The 18075-nt window shown below is 31.9% G+C and overlaps 2 protein-coding genes across 5 annotated transcripts; one reads left to right on the plus strand and one right to left on the minus strand.

Moving 5' to 3' along the window:
• Positions 1-312: 312 nt before the first annotated feature.
• LOC139492901 (uncharacterized) lies at positions 313-2360 on the plus strand. The gene is made up of 3 exons (XM_071281052.1): positions 313-326; positions 1324-1817; positions 2179-2360. Exons 1-3 carry the CDS (start codon positions 313-315, stop codon positions 2358-2360), a joined length of 690 nt encoding a protein of 229 aa, XP_071137153.1.
• A 464-nt stretch (positions 2361-2824) lies between these two features.
• LOC139491677 (uncharacterized) lies at positions 2825-6595 on the minus strand. Of its 4 annotated transcripts, XM_071279485.1 has the most exons (6): positions 6448-6595; positions 5495-5619; positions 4492-5028; positions 4094-4183; positions 3346-3617; positions 2914-3047 (listed from the first exon to the last, which is right to left on the minus strand). In XM_071279485.1, exons 1-5 carry the CDS (start codon positions 6468-6470, stop codon positions 3349-3351), a joined length of 1044 nt encoding a protein of 347 aa, XP_071135586.1. In that variant the 5' UTR covers positions 6471-6595; the 3' UTR covers positions 2914-3047; positions 3346-3348. The 4 variants fall into 4 exon arrangements, with proteins under 4 accessions (XP_071135588.1, XP_071135586.1, XP_071135589.1 ...); XM_071279487.1 differs by lacking the exon at positions 3346-3617 and having other exon boundaries at positions 2825-3047; XM_071279488.1 differs by lacking the exon at positions 6448-6595 and having other exon boundaries at positions 5495-5900.
• Between the last annotated feature and the right edge of the window lie 11480 nt (positions 6596-18075).

Genomic DNA, 18075 nt, shown 5'->3' on the forward strand with positions numbered 1-18075 from the left:
TGATGTCATAGTTGTTTTCAAGTAGACACATTGGTTTCAAGACAATAACTTGAGTATAAGTGAATGGATCTCTATGAAATTTTACTAGAAGATTCAATACACAAAAGGAAGATTATAATTGATTTTGGGGTTATAGTACATCATTATTGGGGGTGGTTTTTTTCTTCAAAAAATTACCTTATTTACATTAATTATACTCATCTAGTATATATAGATTCAACAAATACTGATTTGGCAGGAGATGCACTCAAAATAGGGTGTTTTAAATATTTTATCTGTAGTTTTTCCTATGATTTGTACTTCTTGATAATCATGATAATGTTGATGTGAGTATCATGATAAAGAAAATATATTTGGTAACTGTAAGTATATATTCACAATTGACATGCACCGGAGCAGGAAAAGGATCTTCTGTCCCTTTATTTCCAAAAATGCACATGATTTTTTTCTCACAGAAACACAAGTTATTTGGTAAATAAACATGTGTCAATGTTTGAAACTTTCAGTAATACAAATTCAGTATAGCTTGTTTGAATGTTTCACTGATTGTATGAAAATTTTAACAGCAATGTACAAAACACTTGATAAAATTGCATTATCTGCAGAATTGTTGATAACTTTCCTCACAATAAATTCACAAGGACATAGAACTAACACATTGCCCATGCTATTCTGATCTGAGTTTTATACATACATATACTGGCATGGCTGTGCTGTTTCAAGTTGTCTTCTTTTTCTGTTTCCTAAGAAGTATTTGTTTAACCTGTTCAGTCACTATAAAGTGTTACAATTCTTATTTAGACGCAACACATAAATAGTGACCAAAAAGGTACTGCTTTCACATGAGAGGAGCTAGAAAAAAAATTAAATGTACACATTTTCAATAGTTTGTAGGACTTACTATCATATGAAATTAAGGAGATATGTACATGTAGTTCGAGACTTCTGCTGAATAGAAATATGTGGGTCTACCTGATTCCTGTTTTCAAATTAGTCCATATTGAAGGATCCGATTTGTAAAAAAAAATGCGAAATGTATTGCTTGTAGAATTTTTTTCTTTGTTCCCATGGCTGGACGGAACTTTTACGCTAAATATGTTATCGTTAATTATGATTTTGTGACTTTTGAATGAAGTACCTGTGATTATTTAGGACATTTGCTTTGACCTCACTGATAATGGAATGTTGAAGCAGACGAAACATGGCGTCAGATGTTGTTGTCTTCTTCACTGTTCAACTTAATCGTTTTCCTATTGGATATTTTGAATATTAAATTGTATGTATCAGAAAATATACATCATGGCTTTATTTTCTTAATTTCAGTGATCGAAAGGATCGTCATAAAACACAGGACTTTTTCGAGTGGACAGTTCCAAGATATTTCCCAGATATGTTCAAGAAATTTTTTAGGATTTCACCTCAGTCTTTTGAACTTGTATGTCAACTGTTAGGAGCTAATGAACAATTGGCAAAAAGAACATATCGAGGGGGACGACAAGAAATACCATTGGAGAAAAAAGTAATGATCGTTTTGCGATATTTAGCATCACAAGAAACTATTTTAGGAATAAGCGATCGGTTTAATATAACTGTTTCAACATTTACCAAGTACAGAGAAAAGGTTGTTAACGCAATAAATGATCTTCTCCCCAGATTTGTTCAGTGGCCTGAAGAATTGGATTCTGTCGCAATAAAGTTTAATGAAATGGGGACATACGAATTTCAAAACATTATAGGGGCAATCGATGGAAGCCACATTCCGATTGAGCAGCCATTGGAATGTCCCAATTCATACTATAATAGAAAAATTTCACTCTGTAATTTTACAGGCCGTATGCAAAGACGATCTTAGTTTCGTTAACATTTGTGTAGGTATGCCAGGAAGATGCCATGACGCTAAGGCGTTTAAGCATTCTCATTTATCTGAAATTGGAGATGAACTCTGCAGGCAAGGACAATATCACTTTCTAGGCGATGCGGCTTACGCACTAATGAGGTGGCTTATAACACCATTTCGCGACAATGGAAATTTAACAAGAGAGCAATATAATTTCAACAAATTTCTGTCATCCAAAAGACAGGTAATTGAAAGAGCCTTTGCTTTGTTAAAAGGACGTTTTCGTCGTTTGAAATACGTTAGCATTAGAGATATCAAGTGTATTTGTAAAATAATTTCAGCCTGCTGTGTTCTCCATAATATCTGCCTACAAAGTGATGAAGACATTGCTGAATTTATTGATGCAGAAATTGATGAATTGGACGCAAATTTAGGGGAGAACTTTCCAGTGAATGCAGACAATGGAGAAGGTATCTTGAAGAGAAACAATCTAACTATCGAATTAAACAGAGTCAACAGCTAATAAATGACAATAAACATTATTTCAACTTTGAAATGTTATTCAAACAAATACACCCATGATTAAAGTACATTATGTAGATTTTATTGGTTTTAGTGGCCTTGAGTTGTTTTGTATGTTTTAGCCGGGATGTTGTCTCTTTGACATATTCCCCGTTTCCATTCTTATTCAATAAAAATACTGAAGAAGATATGGTATGAGTTCGGATGAATAAGCAAATTTAGGTTACAGTAGGGTCTTAAGCACAAAGCTTTCAAGTTTGCTCACACTAAACAGCAAGCTATAAAGGCCCAAAATTACCAGTGTTCAAAAATTCAAATAGGAAACCAAAAAAAAAAGATGCAACATATGTTTGTCTTGATGCTGAAATGCTGGATTCAAGAATTTCATAAAAATCAAATAAAATCATCAGTTTGTGTATATTTAATAATAAGTATATTCTTCAGGTATACCCTGTAACAATAAAACAAATAAAACACATATCTGTGTGGAAACAATTAAACATAAAAAAAAGTGTCAACAAGAAATGAGATCTGATACAGAGTTACATCTGGATCTACTTTTTTGCAATGTCTTTCATGACATCTATAAGACTTTTGAAGCATTCCATTTTTTCCGTGTGTCGCCTTTCTGATGCCTCAGCCAATAACTCGAAACGATCAGTTGTCTTCTTTTTCTTCTTTTCTTTAGCTATTAAGAATAAAATAATCATAGATTTTATAAATATTTTTTCAAATTACATCGATTCCAATCATATGGTAATGTACTTATTTCAGTCGTGTAAATTGACTAGTCACAAAAGTGGTTGTTATCATAGAAAGTAAGGATGCTGTTAATATATTTATCATAATTTTCATAATTTCATATTTTTCTGGTATTATTATTTTTGTTGTTTGAATCAAAACGTCTAAATTTGTGTTGTATAATACATGTAATTCTGATTTTTTTTTGCTGTATATAATTTAATGTACATGCATGTAGTCCCTACCCTTTAGCATCCATTTTGACATCCTGAATGAAATTTAAACTCGATTTGTTTCGTCATCTTGTCACATGTTTGGTATCTTGGCGTAGTGGTTGGAAACCTAGTCAGGTAAGCAACTCTAATAAATCCAAAAGGATTTCCTAAAAAACCTCCCATCTCCCTTTGGTTTATGCTTTTTACAATGCTATTTCGGCATGAATGACCAGCAATGTTACACGACTGATGTAAAAGATACCCCCTCCAGGAATTCTTAGTGAAAGGCGTCATGAGGTCAACTGAAATATACAAATTTCTATATTTTTTTTTTAATTTTTAATCCAATTACAGATGTTTGCCTACATAAAACCTTATTCTAAGTTGTAGCCAGACATTTTGAAAGAAGGTGTGTATAATAATTTCATTTCTACAGCATTTTCACATAGGAATTTGACATCTATTCTGTAAGAAGTGTTGTGTGTTATGCCACCTTATATTGGATTACAATTTTGCAAATATAATTTTTAGCTAGCACGTTTTAGTCCAACGTTTGGAAGTCATTGCATGTGTTTAAATGTACCCATAATAGTTTAGTTTATTTGTTGTAAAGTAAACTGGTAAAAAATAATTATTTTTCAAGAATTCATGTTCTAATTCAAAATACTAAATACATTTTCAAAAGTCATTACATGACGTGTTTTAATGTAACCATAATAGTAGGTTTTTTGTTGTAAGGTAAAATGGTAAAAAGTCATTTGTTTTACAGTTTTATTACCTTGAGGTTCAGGACATGAAGTAGACACTTTCATTTTTCTCTTGGAAGGCGTTGGGTTACTAGTTTCTTCCTCTTCACTGGAACTTTCAGCTGCAAAACAAGAATAAGATACTTATTTCCAAGCAATAAGCAGTTCAACGTTTTGAATCATTTTTCAAGAATTCTATTTCGATTTAATTGCTGCATCTTTTTAAAAAAAAGTCATAATACCTATGTTGGTGCAATTCTAAATATCAATACATATACAAATTAATTTACGACAAAAGATTATAAAATGAATATATTATATTAATTTACCTCTAAATAATCAATACATGTATATATGAAATACAACCCAACTCTGTGTGAAACTCAAGGTTGATTCTGTATATAAATGATATCATAATAAAAAAAAGTACCTTTTTTAGGCTTACTGGAATCCAACAGATATTTTGGTTGTACATCATGTTGGCTTTCAAACACTGTAAATTCTGTTGGGATTTCAATGTTACTCTCGCCACTTGTTTTTAGTTTCTTTTTCATTCTTTCAAATCTATCCTTCATACTTCTTATTTTGATCCTACACTGCTCTGGAGTAACTTGTATTGAGAGTTTTTCCGCAATCTCTTGGGATATTCTCACCCATTTATTTTTTATGAAGGATTTACTCTTCTCGTATTTATCATACAAATCAAGCAAAAATTTTTCAGAATCTTTAGACCATGTTGAGCTTGTCGATGGTATCTGTTTGGCACTTGTGCTGGCTAGGCTAGTGGCACTTGTGCTGGCTTGGCTAGTGGCACTTGTGCTGGCTTGGCTAGTGGCACTTGTGCTGGCTTGAGTGCTCATACTAGGCATATCCGTAGCTTGGCTAGATTCCACTCTCAGGATACTAACAGTTACCTGACCATCGACATAATCCCTTTCTTCCAAAAATCGGGACATAGCCTCTTCATCTGCAAAGTTCAAACACATTTTAAATCATTGAAGTTAATGACGCTAAATATTTTGATGACAACGCTGACCATCTAAAAGTACAAAAACCGATAAACAAATAAAATGCAAGCACACTGCAGTCGTATTTCGGACATGTATGTAAGCAAGTGGTATATATTTCACAGTATAGCAATATTGATTCCCCATAAAAAGCAAGGTAAAAATATTCCTATATTGCACAAGTTCTATTTTGCACCTGATGGCTCCAGAGAAAAATTGATGATTTCATCAAGGACAAAAATCTTATTATAAAATCCATTTGTGGCCACGTTTGTGGCATCATCTTTACAGAACCTAGTAATTACATTATTGGTTTTTAGTGGGGCCACGGTTGCTCATTTAAAAATATATTCTTAAGGTGTGTATTCGTTTGGTTATTTTGTATATAATAATTTAACCAATTTGTTTCAAGCATCACCAACTTACCTCCGCTTTCTAACTTTAGCAACGTTACTATGTCTGTTCTTACTATGAATTTTCGGAATATTTCTCCATCTTTGACAACAGAAATGATTGCAGTTTCTCTCCTGGCCGGCAACTTTGGAAGAACTCTGGAATTCAAAGAAAAGGTTCTTTTTAAAATTTAAATTGTTTAGAGAAGGGCGGATCCACAATTTAATTGCAGTTCTAAGGGGCTGTAAAAAGAAGAAGAAAATTGAAAAGTCTTTGTGATAATTTGTGTACAAAAACAAGATGTCATGCAATTAAATTACAGTATATGCTTTCCCAATTAAAGGTATGTGGGTGCAAGTCCACAAATTTATGCTTTAACTCAGCACATGTATGTGTGATCCTCAGCAGGGGCGGATCTAGTCCAAATAATTATGACGTCTTGCAAGGCTTTTTTTATATTTTTATGTCATAAAAAAGTTATAAAAAAGCCTTGCAAGACGTCATAATTATTTGGTCTAGGGCGGATCCAGCAATTTTCAAAAGGGGGGGGGGGGTGCTAGTCCTTTAATATATAACCTCTGGAGGCGATATTTTCTATTTACATTATTATTCTAATGATTTCTTTTTACTTATTTTGGTATTTTATATTTTTTTTACTTTTTGTTGTTTTTATTATCAATGTGCATAAAATAGGGGGTGGGGGTGCTTACCCAGGACAAAGGGGAGAGCAAAACATATGTCCCGATACAAATGCATTGATTGGCCAAAATAAAGGGGGTGCTACCCCCCCCCCCCCCCCCCCCCCCCCCATGGATCCACCACTGCTCAGTATGATCATGTTTTAATGCAACATGCACCCAACACAATCAAGATTCTATTGTTAACATGTAATTCAATAAATTTTACTTCAGATACATGTAAAATGAATTATTTACAAATTATTCCGATTTATTCTTATTTTCTCAGTCAAATTTTCCCACACTTACAACTTTTCCGCCATCTTGGACATGAATCGTCGCTTCAGTTCAAACGGTGCATTCCGGATTATTCCGGTTTATATTTTTTTTAGAAACGAACGTAAAACCTGTTGCTCCGGATGATCCGGGTATGTTCCGGATACCAGAAACGAACCGACCCATAACTTCGGTAATTTCCGTGGTACAATAAAATTCAAATAAGCTACACAAGTAGCCAACATTTCTGAACAGAATGCACGTGGTTCAGTGAACCGTGAAAGGGAGGCCTTAAGGGGTTTACCGAATAGTGAATAATTCATTTATTTAAATAGCGAAAAAAGGGGGAGAGAAATTGACAAATATGATAAAGAATAGAGAATAATGGAGTGCTAAAATATAAACTGAATTATTGAGAAAATGGGGAAATTAAAGAAATAGAAAAATTGGGAAAAGAAAGAATTAAATAAAATTATATCAATTCCAGAAAAGAACATTTATATATATATAGTAACTCCAAAATATACTGATTACAGAAATAAGCAATGTCCAAAATAAGTGCTTTAGTGATTCAATATATAATCAAACATCCCCCACCAAAAAAAAAAACAGGGGGAGGGGGGCTCGAGTCGTCCTATATTTCCATCTCTGTTATTGATACCCTTGTGAAGGCTACCGGCTTTTTATAGTAAGACAAAACTTATCAAAAATACGACATTAATATTGGAGAAGAGCTTCGAAATATCATTAAATTTACACCAGTTGTTGTTTATGTGTGATTTTTTTTGTCATTACCACTATTTATTAGATTTCGGTTAATTCTAATTCGGCTTCTGTCGGAGTTACCAAGTTTATCGTCACCGTAAATTATATTAAAACGAATGAAGCATGCATTCAGTTGCACCTTCATGGGAATGCTTCAACTAAGGGAACGCCAGGCCATTTAACTTATAAAAAAGGGGGTATGTTTTTCCTCAAAATATATTCTAATCCCCAATTTAAAGAAAAAATTGTTCAAGCAGATGACAAAAAAAAAACAAATACTCTGAATCAATTTCGCCTTCTTTAGTGTTAAATCAAAAAACATTAAGCGTTGAAAACTTTGACAAAAAACATACAATTCCCTTGAAGTTAAATGGTTGCTCTGAAACCTATAATGAGGCAGCTTATTGCAACTTCTGATAAAGAAGAATAGCTGAACTTTTTATAAAACAAGAAGAAACTTTCAAAGAATACATTTTGTCCGCAGAAAAACCAAAAAATATCCCCAGAAATATGTTTATTTAAGATAAAACAGTTAAAGCTTTTGGACTTTTATATTTCAGTTGTCACAAACAAATACTTATTGTTAAAGTGTAAGAGATAAACGAATGAATGTGCCAGGGCGGGCAAATATTAACATTTTAAAATGTTCATGGTTAAAGAATTTACTAGTATATCTAGTCCGATGTCAGTAATTTATATCCCCAGACTAGTTTTCCTAGGAATTATGTCCAGGTAGCAACGTCAATGTTCTTATTTATCTGCCATGACAAAATATTTTATTTCCTCAGACACAAACGTGTACAAGAGGTCAAAACAGGATAAAGTATACATATAAATCGACAGCAGAGTAGTGTACGATAATAGCACGTGATTTTCATGACATTGAGACATATACATTATATATATTAATACCTATTGAGTTTAGAGGATTACATATGTACAGAATTCTTTCTTATTAATCAGTGATTGTGAGTACATAAATATATATAAATGTATAAAAATTGCATCTACAAAAAATAAGTAATCTTTCTAAGGAAAGTACATACTTTCCTATACACCTTTATGTTGCAAAATGAAAGTAAACCGATTAATTTTTTCCTTGAAGGATATTGTAGGTAATAATTAGGTACAAGATTTTGTCTAAGAAGTGATACACTAGGATGTGAACAAACACACAAATAGTGATATTCGTCGCCAATATTTTGATTACATAGATGACATGTCCTATTTTCTTTTAAAATATTTTTCCATCTTCCCGTTTCAATTGGGAATTTAAGATTTGAACATTTAAATTTAGCCATATACCTGTATACAATCTATCAGTATTTCCCAATCGAAGTAAATATACTTTTGAATTTACCATAGAATTCTCCTCTTGAAGAATTATTAATTACAGAAAACCATTGTTGTATAAACTGATCAAGAAGTTTTTGTTGGACAAGAGATTTCAATATTTCTCTATTCATAGGTATTTGATCATTCCATAAAAAAGTAAGACCACATTCATCAAAAATGGATTTAATGTACGTAACCCATTTAAAATGTGTGGGTTTACTCTGGTGAAGTTGTATCATAAGTCTATATAAAGTATGAGATAACTTATTCTCACTTGAGAGCATATCATTCCAAAACATAACCATACGTAGCTTAATAGTAATATCAATGGGATAACGACCCAGTTCCCCGTAAACCATAAAATTTGGCGTACTTTTCCTCACGTGCAGAATATTTTTACAAAACTGCAAGTGCATCCGTTCCAATCCCTGTTTATTTTCAAATCCCCATTCTTTCACTAGAGTAAATCATTATAGATAGAATAAGACAATCAAAAAGCTTTAGCTGTATATCTACGGGTATTGCAATATTTCTTATCTTTCTATATAGTGCATACAATGCTTTATTGGACTGTTCCAATAATTTCTTTCTAGCTGAACAAAAAGAGCCGTTATAATTGAATACAATACCCAGATAAGTATATGAGTCTAATACATCAATATTTTTACCATAGATTTCAAAATCTGATTTAACCTTGAATTTCTTTTTGCTGAAAATTACAATTTTAGTTTTACTAGTATTAACTGTGAGTTTCCACTCATTACAATATTGCTCAAAAACAGTCAATGCATGTTGCAGATCCTCCTCTGACTCAGATAAAATAACTGTGTCATCTGCATATAATATTATAAATATTTTTACATAACATAATAAGGTTTCTTTGCATTTATCTGATATATTTTCAAGGTCTTTAACATCATTATCTAATAAAAATTTCTCCAAATCATTCAAAAAGAGAGAAAAAAGAAAGGGGGATAAATTCTCCCCTTGTTTCACTCCTATATTACAACTAAAAAATGCAGAAATATCCTTTCCCATTCTAATACATGTCTGGATATTCTGATACATATTATGTATAACTCTCAATATTTTGCCTTGAATATTACATTGTAGCATCTTTTGCCAAAGTCCAGCTCTCCAAACTGTATCAAATGCACTTTTGAAATCAATGAACGAGCAAAACAATTTTTTACCAAATGAAAAATATAGAGAAATAAGTGAGTGTAAAACAAAAATATTATCCATAGTAGAAAACCCTTTTCTGAACCAAGCCTGTGCTCCTGTAATTAAGCCTATTTCATCTGACAATTTATTCAATCTATTATTGAGCACAGCAGTGAATGTTTTACTAAGACATGAATTGAGAGTAATACCTCTGTAAGAATTCGGGTCAGATTTGGAACCCTTGTTCTTGAAAATTGGAACCATTATTCCTTTGGTCCAGCATTCTGGTATAATACCCGTATCTAACACAATGTTAAATAACATTACATACACATTCATCATATCATCTAATGTACATTTAATAAATTCATTTAATATATTATCATATCCAGCAGATTAATTATTCTTTAATTTTTTTACAGCATATTTTATTTCTTCTACTGTTATTGGAGAATTTAACAATTCTTCTATATCTGGTGGTAAATTATTAACATGATCATCAATATCTATATCAATTTCATCATGTACATTATTTTCATTCATGGATTTAAAATAATCATGTAATGTTTCTACAGATATTTCAGATTTCTCATCTTTATTTTTAACAAATTTATTCAAAATTTTCCAAAACTCTTTCCCTTGTTTTTTTGACGTATTTCTCAATTTTTGTTCAAAGTCAAATTGATAGTTTTTGTATGCTTGGTTTGTAACCATCTTGTATGATTTACTTGTCTCTAGTAGTTGTTTGCGTGTTACTTCATTTTTGTGAATGTTATAACGTTTTCTGGCTTTATGAATTGTTTTGCTCGAAGTGAGACATTTATTTTTGTACCAGGGTTTTGAGTTCGGTTTCTTTCGTGATTTGTAGTGCGGTTTTGAAAGTGTCGCCTTTGCCGTATTTTGGAAAAGCTCATTTATTTCTCCGGTGATGTTGTCTATGTCTTGTGTAACACAACACATGGTTATTTGGAATAGTCGTTTATTCAAGGCCGTCTGGACCAGTGTCCATAACGGACGGTCTCTTCTATACAGTAAAATACACAAGTATATATACAGAAAATAAACAGTGTCAAGGTTTCTATTAATTTGACCATTATAGTCTTAAATCAAAAGATACAGGGATGAATATCTATTAAGTTGTCTCTAATTGACATGTTTTGACATGCTTTGACCAACCTGGAGATTGATGGTCAAAGAATGCACGTATGTCCATTGTTTTAACTAATTGCTACATGTCACTACTTGGTCTGAATGTAAACATGTTATATATATATATATATATATAACCTAGAGGTCAATTGAACAACCTTTTACAAGGTCATGTTTTTCTTAATAGATATTCCCCTGAATTTTATTTAATTTAATAAACATTTTTGAGAATATATAATCATAAATATAAATATAAATATATATAATATATATTTATATATACATTTTAAGCCATCATATTGTCACATTCCTCCCTTTCTTAAGAAATATAATTTTATATTTTAGTTAAAATCGGTGACAATATGAATGCTCGCAATTTCCCTAAAAACAACAAAAAGTATTCATAAACAAAATCATTTCAAAAGTTCAACAACATCTAAATGTTCAGCAATGTATAGTTCATACAATTCTTGTGTGAATAACTAAGTTCGTAACATCAAATATCGGAACTTCTTATTTCCAGAAAAAGGCGCAACCATTAACTGCGGACCGTCTTCATAACCCCGACTCCAGTGAACTGCTCCTCTGATCGTCGTTGTCAACTCCAACAATCCCTTTGTTTATCTGCAACGCCAATTCCCATCATTTAGAAGTACTGCAATTACTCCGACCTGCATGTGATCCACCATCCATCGTCGAAAATCCAACTTGCATGTGATCCACCATTCATCGTCGAAGATCCAACTTGCATGTGATCCACCATCCATCGGCGAAAATCCAACCTGCATGTGATCCACCATCCATCGGCGAAAATCCAACCTGCATATGATCCACCATCCATCGGCGAAAATCCAACCTGCATGTGATCCACCATCCATCGGCGAAAATCCAACCTGCATGTGATCCACCATCCATCGGCGAAAATCCAACCTGCATATGATCCACCATCTGTCGTTGATTTACTCCTAACTGACCTAGCTTACCTACTCTGTTAATTCAGAGTCCCTGACTAGGTTGCTCAGTTATCACCGGCTGAAACATTACAGGCAAATCTACCTGTGATGCTGTAAAACGATTCCCTTTACCAATATAAGTTATGTGATCGTATAGTTTTATGTACATCTAATCGTCTGCGTTGTGTCCAATGATCAAAGCCAATATCCAATACTGGATAATGGTTCTTAGTGGCTGGTTCTTGTAATGGTGCAGAAGCTATTTTAACATCTCTGGAGGCAGTACCATCGCCCTCAACATTAGTTGACACCATTTGATCGCCACCAAGGTATCGTGTGACTATTTGAACCTCTCTATTACTAAATTCTCTTGGCTAAACACCTATTATTAAACTTAAGAATATTTTAATAACAAAATAACTATAAATATAGCAACAAAATGAATTAATACATTTACTAAATTTGATAGTTCAAAGTCGTCCTCAAGTTCTAACTGCTTTAATTTGAAAAAAATAAATTATCGATATGTTATCTATTTTAAATAAGAACAAAAAATAAAAATAAACTCAAATACAAAAACAATAAACTAATAAGATAAACTTTTCTCTAGTTAGGACTGAAAATTTATTTAAATAAGGTTTGACATCCAACCAACACTTTCCTTCCTTTTTCATAAACAAAGCTGTGATTCAGAGATTACTGATATTTATAGGATTTCTAAACAATCAATTTTTCAGCGATCAATCTGAAGCGAGAATTAGAATGATTAATCAAAACAAAACTATTTTATATACATATATTTTCATTTAAAAACAATCATCATGAGACATACTTTAAGGCATGTTAGTCGTTCATTTTATTAAGATAACAAGAAATGTTTGAGAGAAAGTTTAACATTAATTGATCTTTCTTTCAAACTTATGAATTTTCGTATATTTTCGTTGGTATTCTGATTTCATCAACAGGCATGTCTTGATTACTTTCTAAATTATATCTATCAGAACTATTATCATTTGTCATATCACTTAAACTGGAAGTTAAAGATGACCTTATGCTCTTGTTTTTCTCATTTTTTCTTGGGTAGCTAATTTTCTTTTAACTCAATCAGGGTCACATTAAAATATTTGCGGAAGATGTATCGCGTTATTGTTTATAACGATTAATCATATGATACTTATTTCCATATTTTAAGTCCTAAATTGTTTTATTATGAAAACATTTCCATTTTCAACCCTTAGTATAGATTTATGTACTCTATAAATGTATAAATAATCCTATATTTCATCTATCGCTAAATACTTTTAAAACTTATTAAACCCTATATTTCCTTAAGAGTGGACTTAAACAATTATATCAATTTTTATCAGTTAAGTGCTATTTTCCGAAGATAGTTCCTCAATTCTTTAAAAATACCACAATAACTGTGCGGAAATAAAGGTTTGGATTCTAAATAACATAGAATATTTTGTTTCTCTAAACAAATGTGCTTACGCACCTACCCAATTGCGTCAACCATATTTGAACAACTATATGATTATAACATCGCAGAAATACCCTTAAATCCGTCGCCAAAAGTGTTCTTATGAAACTTTCTTATACCAATGTATATAGGCGCGTATATTCAAGAATTACAGATTGTCTCTTCAGAAAACAGCTCGAAATATGAATCAAAAATGAAATTATTATATTCGAAATCAAGATATATTAAATGTTTTAATATTATCATTATTCACGCAGTTAAATACTTTAAAATATAACCAACATCTTTAAAATATTTTTACCTATTGTTATTTAATTCTTAAAGTGTTGGGTTTTTTTTTAATTTAAATATCTATTCTGTCTTTTAAAAAACAGCATATAAAAACTTCTCATTATATCATTACAATATACATGTACGCAAATCTTATATATTGACTTATACTATCAAATACCTAACAAAGTTGCCAGTCTTTTATATTGACTAAAACAATCAAATTCCTATTATAAGTACCTTAGCCCTTATGATAATGATTACATAAAAAAATATCAATCAAAAATTAAACCTTCACCATTGATTTATAAAAAAAATAAATATCTACATTTTCGCTTAATAAAAACATTATCTAATAAAAAAAAATTTTAAATGAGTTAATCAGCATCTTGATCATGAACGATTGTGCTCACATCTGATACACCTATTCCTAATGTGTCTGATTTTGAACCATCAAAGCTTTTAATCGAATTAATGCCGTTTTTAAATACCTTTTGAGTGAGACTTTGAACTTGTGTTTTTAAATTTAGAAAAACAAACCCTGCATTAAATTCTTGTCTAGCCATTTTGAGAAATTAAGTAAAGAGTATCAAATAAAAAGTCACTTTACCTTAATATCCTTTGGTCACGGTTAACCAAAAATAACCACATGTAACACAACACATGGTTATTTGGAATAGTCGTTTATTCAAGGCCGTCTGGACCAGTGTCCATAACGGACGGTCTCTTCTATACAGTAAAATACACAAGTATATATACAGAAAATAAACAGTGTCAAGGTTTCTATTAATTTGACCATTATAGTCTTAAATCAAAAGATACAGGGATGAATATCTATTAAGTTGTCTCTAATTGACATGTTTTGACATGCTTTGACCAACCTGGAGATTGATGGTCAAAGAATGCACGTATGTCCATTGTTTTAACTAATTGCTACATGTCACTACTTGGTCTGAATGTAAACATGTTATATATATATATATATATATAACCTAGAGGTCAATTGAACAACCTTTTACAAGGTCATGTTTTTCTTAATAGATATTCCCCTGAATTTTATTTAATTTAATAAACATTTTTGAGAATATATAATCATAAATATAAATATAAATATATATAATATATATTTATATATACATTTTAAGCCATCATATTGTCACACTTGTTGAGTGCATGGATCACGTGTGTATATGTTTTCAAGGTCATTCATTATATTGGTCAGCTGATTTTGACTATTGTGAAATGTATTTACAAATTCGTTTCTGTTATTGTCGTTCCACTTGATTGAAGTTGAATTTTGTGATGTATCATGTGTAATTTCATCATGTGGTAATACTGATTTAAAAACAAAGTGTATTGCATTGACTCAGTGGCGTAGCTTGCATGTATGCTCAGATGCTCAAGCATCCACATCATTTTGACAGGAAAAAAATTATAAATAAAGATATGTTCGCAGCAGTTAAACTCGGAGGTATCCGTCTGTAACAAGGGTTAGGATATGAGGATAACATCAAATTATTTCTGATGAAGTATGCGTGGTCTTTTATTAAGGATAATTTAGTTCATGTAATAAAACAAGATGGATAAATCGCAGAAAAGTGTTCTCGATTTTTTTTTCGTAAAAAGATTACGTCGTCGGCTACTGGCAAGTGCAGAGGACGATGCACAGATCCTCGGACTTGTTTCATCTGAAATTGAGCCTAGCGGAGCGATGGCTTCTACAACTGACTAACAACATAACTGACAACTAAACCGCCATATCCTGATATCGTTTCCTGTGACATGAAAGACGACGTGAAAAAAAACTAATCTATAATAGAGTGTGATCATTCCTAGGCTTATCAGTAAATTCCAGTTTCTCATGATCTAGGTCCACATAATAATTTTATTTTCAATAAAAGAACAAAGTTCCTATGTCCCCTGTATTGCACATATTTTATGTAACCAAGGAACAAGGGCAATAACTAATAAAAAATAATGTTTTTCCTTTTCCTTTTATTTTTAATGGAGAAATAAAAGCTTCAGAGAAAATGCAATGGGATTTCCGTTATAATTAAATTTCAAAAGGTCAAAGCTTAGGACTTATTTTCTAAATTGTCATTGCTGATGATACAAAAATCTGGCAAGAATTGTACACATGAAAGTGCAAACAAGACCGGATGGACGGACACCAGGAATTTCGATGATGTCCCCTGCGACGCGTTAATGGAATCACTTCAGTTCCTGTATTCCGAAGTGCCGCTGTGATGGGGCAGTTTTTTTTTTTGGAAATGCTAGGAAAGGGGATCACTTCGGTTCCTTTATACAGAAGTGCCGCTGTGATGGGGCCGTTTATGAGATGTTAAATATAAGATTGGTGGAAACTTTTACATCAAATAAATAAATTATGAATTACATTCAATTTCGAGAATTTCGAGAAAACATTAAAAATAAGGTATTTAGAGATTAAACAAAAATCTAACCAGTGTCGGATTCTAGGGGAGTACATGTGCTTACAGGAACAATGTCAGAAAAAAATATAATTTTCTGCATAAAATAGTCTAAAAAAAATTTCGCCTCGTGGTACAAAATCAAGTATCTTAAATTCATCTACAATTAAAAGAGAACAATCTATAATACTAAAATTACGAGGTCCAATTTGTCAGCCGTCATCACCTAAAAACGACGAATCACAGAATTCAACTTTATATATAACTAATATAGTACAAAGGTGTAGATTAAAAATTACACCACTCCAGGACCTTTTGTTTTCCACGTAATTAATATTGCCAATAATTAAGAAGTTCCGGGTCGAGTCCGCTTCCGATACCAATAGTATATTCACCTGTTACCTATTACCTTATCTGTACGTTCCGCATCTGACAGGCGCACCACCAACCGTTGTATTCAGGATTAATATGCTATATACACGGGTCATAACCACAGGGTTGACACTACTAAATTGTCAAATTGTTACCTATTGTAGTATTTTAATCAGTAAGACTTTCTAAGATAACAATACGAATACTAAAAATCTGGACTAAAAATAAGGCGTATAGGTACAGTTTTCAATTTGTTAGTGGGCATGACGTAAAACAGCGAAGCAAAGAATTCAACTTTATTTATAACTTATATAGGACAATGCTGTTGATTAAAAAATACTCCATTCCAGGACATTTTGTTTTCCAAATAATTAATATTATTGTTTCAGTTCTACGGGTTCAAACAGAAAGACTTGAAAGCAGAGAAAAACTGTGTATCTTATAATCGGCATGACTTTATCAGATGACAATACTAATACTAAAATAAGGCTTGCGCATAGTTATATACTTTAATTCAGTCACGGACCCGTGATATCACGGGTGTGTTCTAGTTTGGATGATAAAAGCAAATAATCAATAACACTGATATCTTTACATGTAGTACGTCCAATACCTATATCAGAACCAAGTCTGGAGTTAGCTATATAAACATTGAGTTTTTTTACACATATCCAACAGTTTATGACCATAATAATTAATATTGCAATGACACTCTGACATTCGAGATAACGGTATATTTTGAAGCTTCAATTGTTCATAATCTAACATGTATGACAAAATTTCATCATCACTTTCTAATTCAAAAATACCAATCAATGACTCATCAGGAACAATAAAATCATCTCGTGTTCCCGTTTTTGCATTAAAATCTCCAATAAGAGAGACATATGAATCAAATTTATCAACTAATGTCAATAATTCAATTTCAATTTCTTCAAATGCATCAGTATTTGCATATTTAGAATTTTTCGGTGGTATATAAACAGCACCAAATAAAACATCTTTTTCACAGTTTAGTAGACATTTTTGAAATTTAAACCACTGTACATTTTGACTTTCACTTTCAATAAAACTGATGAACTGTTTCAAAATATTTGAATGAGAAAATGTCAAATTAAAGTAATTATTTACATGTAAAAATGCAATGGAAATTTTAGTTCTTATGTTTTAATGTTGTGCATTAATATTTTATTCAGTCGGGATTCGACTTCGTCCAATTTCGCCATTATTGGGATGAGGCGCTGAAACTTGAAAACTGACAAATTGATCCACATAGCGCTATCACGATCCTTAAATAGATGCAAGTTGTATTTTAAAAGACATATATAGAATGATAGGTAGTTTCGTTTTTGATACTGACTATCTCATGTGGAATATCTAGACGAGCCCGTTAGGGCGAGTTAAGATATTCCACATGATATAGTCAGTATCAGTGAAGAAGATATACAAATAAATCGACTTGGCCGATATCCTAATAAAACTTATCGACCTTTAATTAAGTGGGTTTTTTTTTCATTTCATTGCGTTTTTACACGCCCGTCACAATTTTGACAGGACGTATTATTGTATATATATCCGTCCGTCCGTCTGTCCTTCCTTCCATCCGTCCGTTCCCCCATCTATCAGTCCTTCTGTCCGTCCGTCCGTCTATCTATCCGTCTATCCTTCTGTCCAGCATAAACATGTCGCACCGTAACTTGAGAACAGCTTATCTAGTTTTCATGAAACTTAACAAAGTTATTTC

The sequence above is a fragment of the Mytilus edulis genome, chromosome 10, assembly GCF_963676685.1.
Source record: "Mytilus edulis chromosome 10, xbMytEdul2.2, whole genome shotgun sequence".
Taxonomy (NCBI): domain Eukaryota; kingdom Metazoa; phylum Mollusca; class Bivalvia; order Mytilida; family Mytilidae; genus Mytilus; species Mytilus edulis.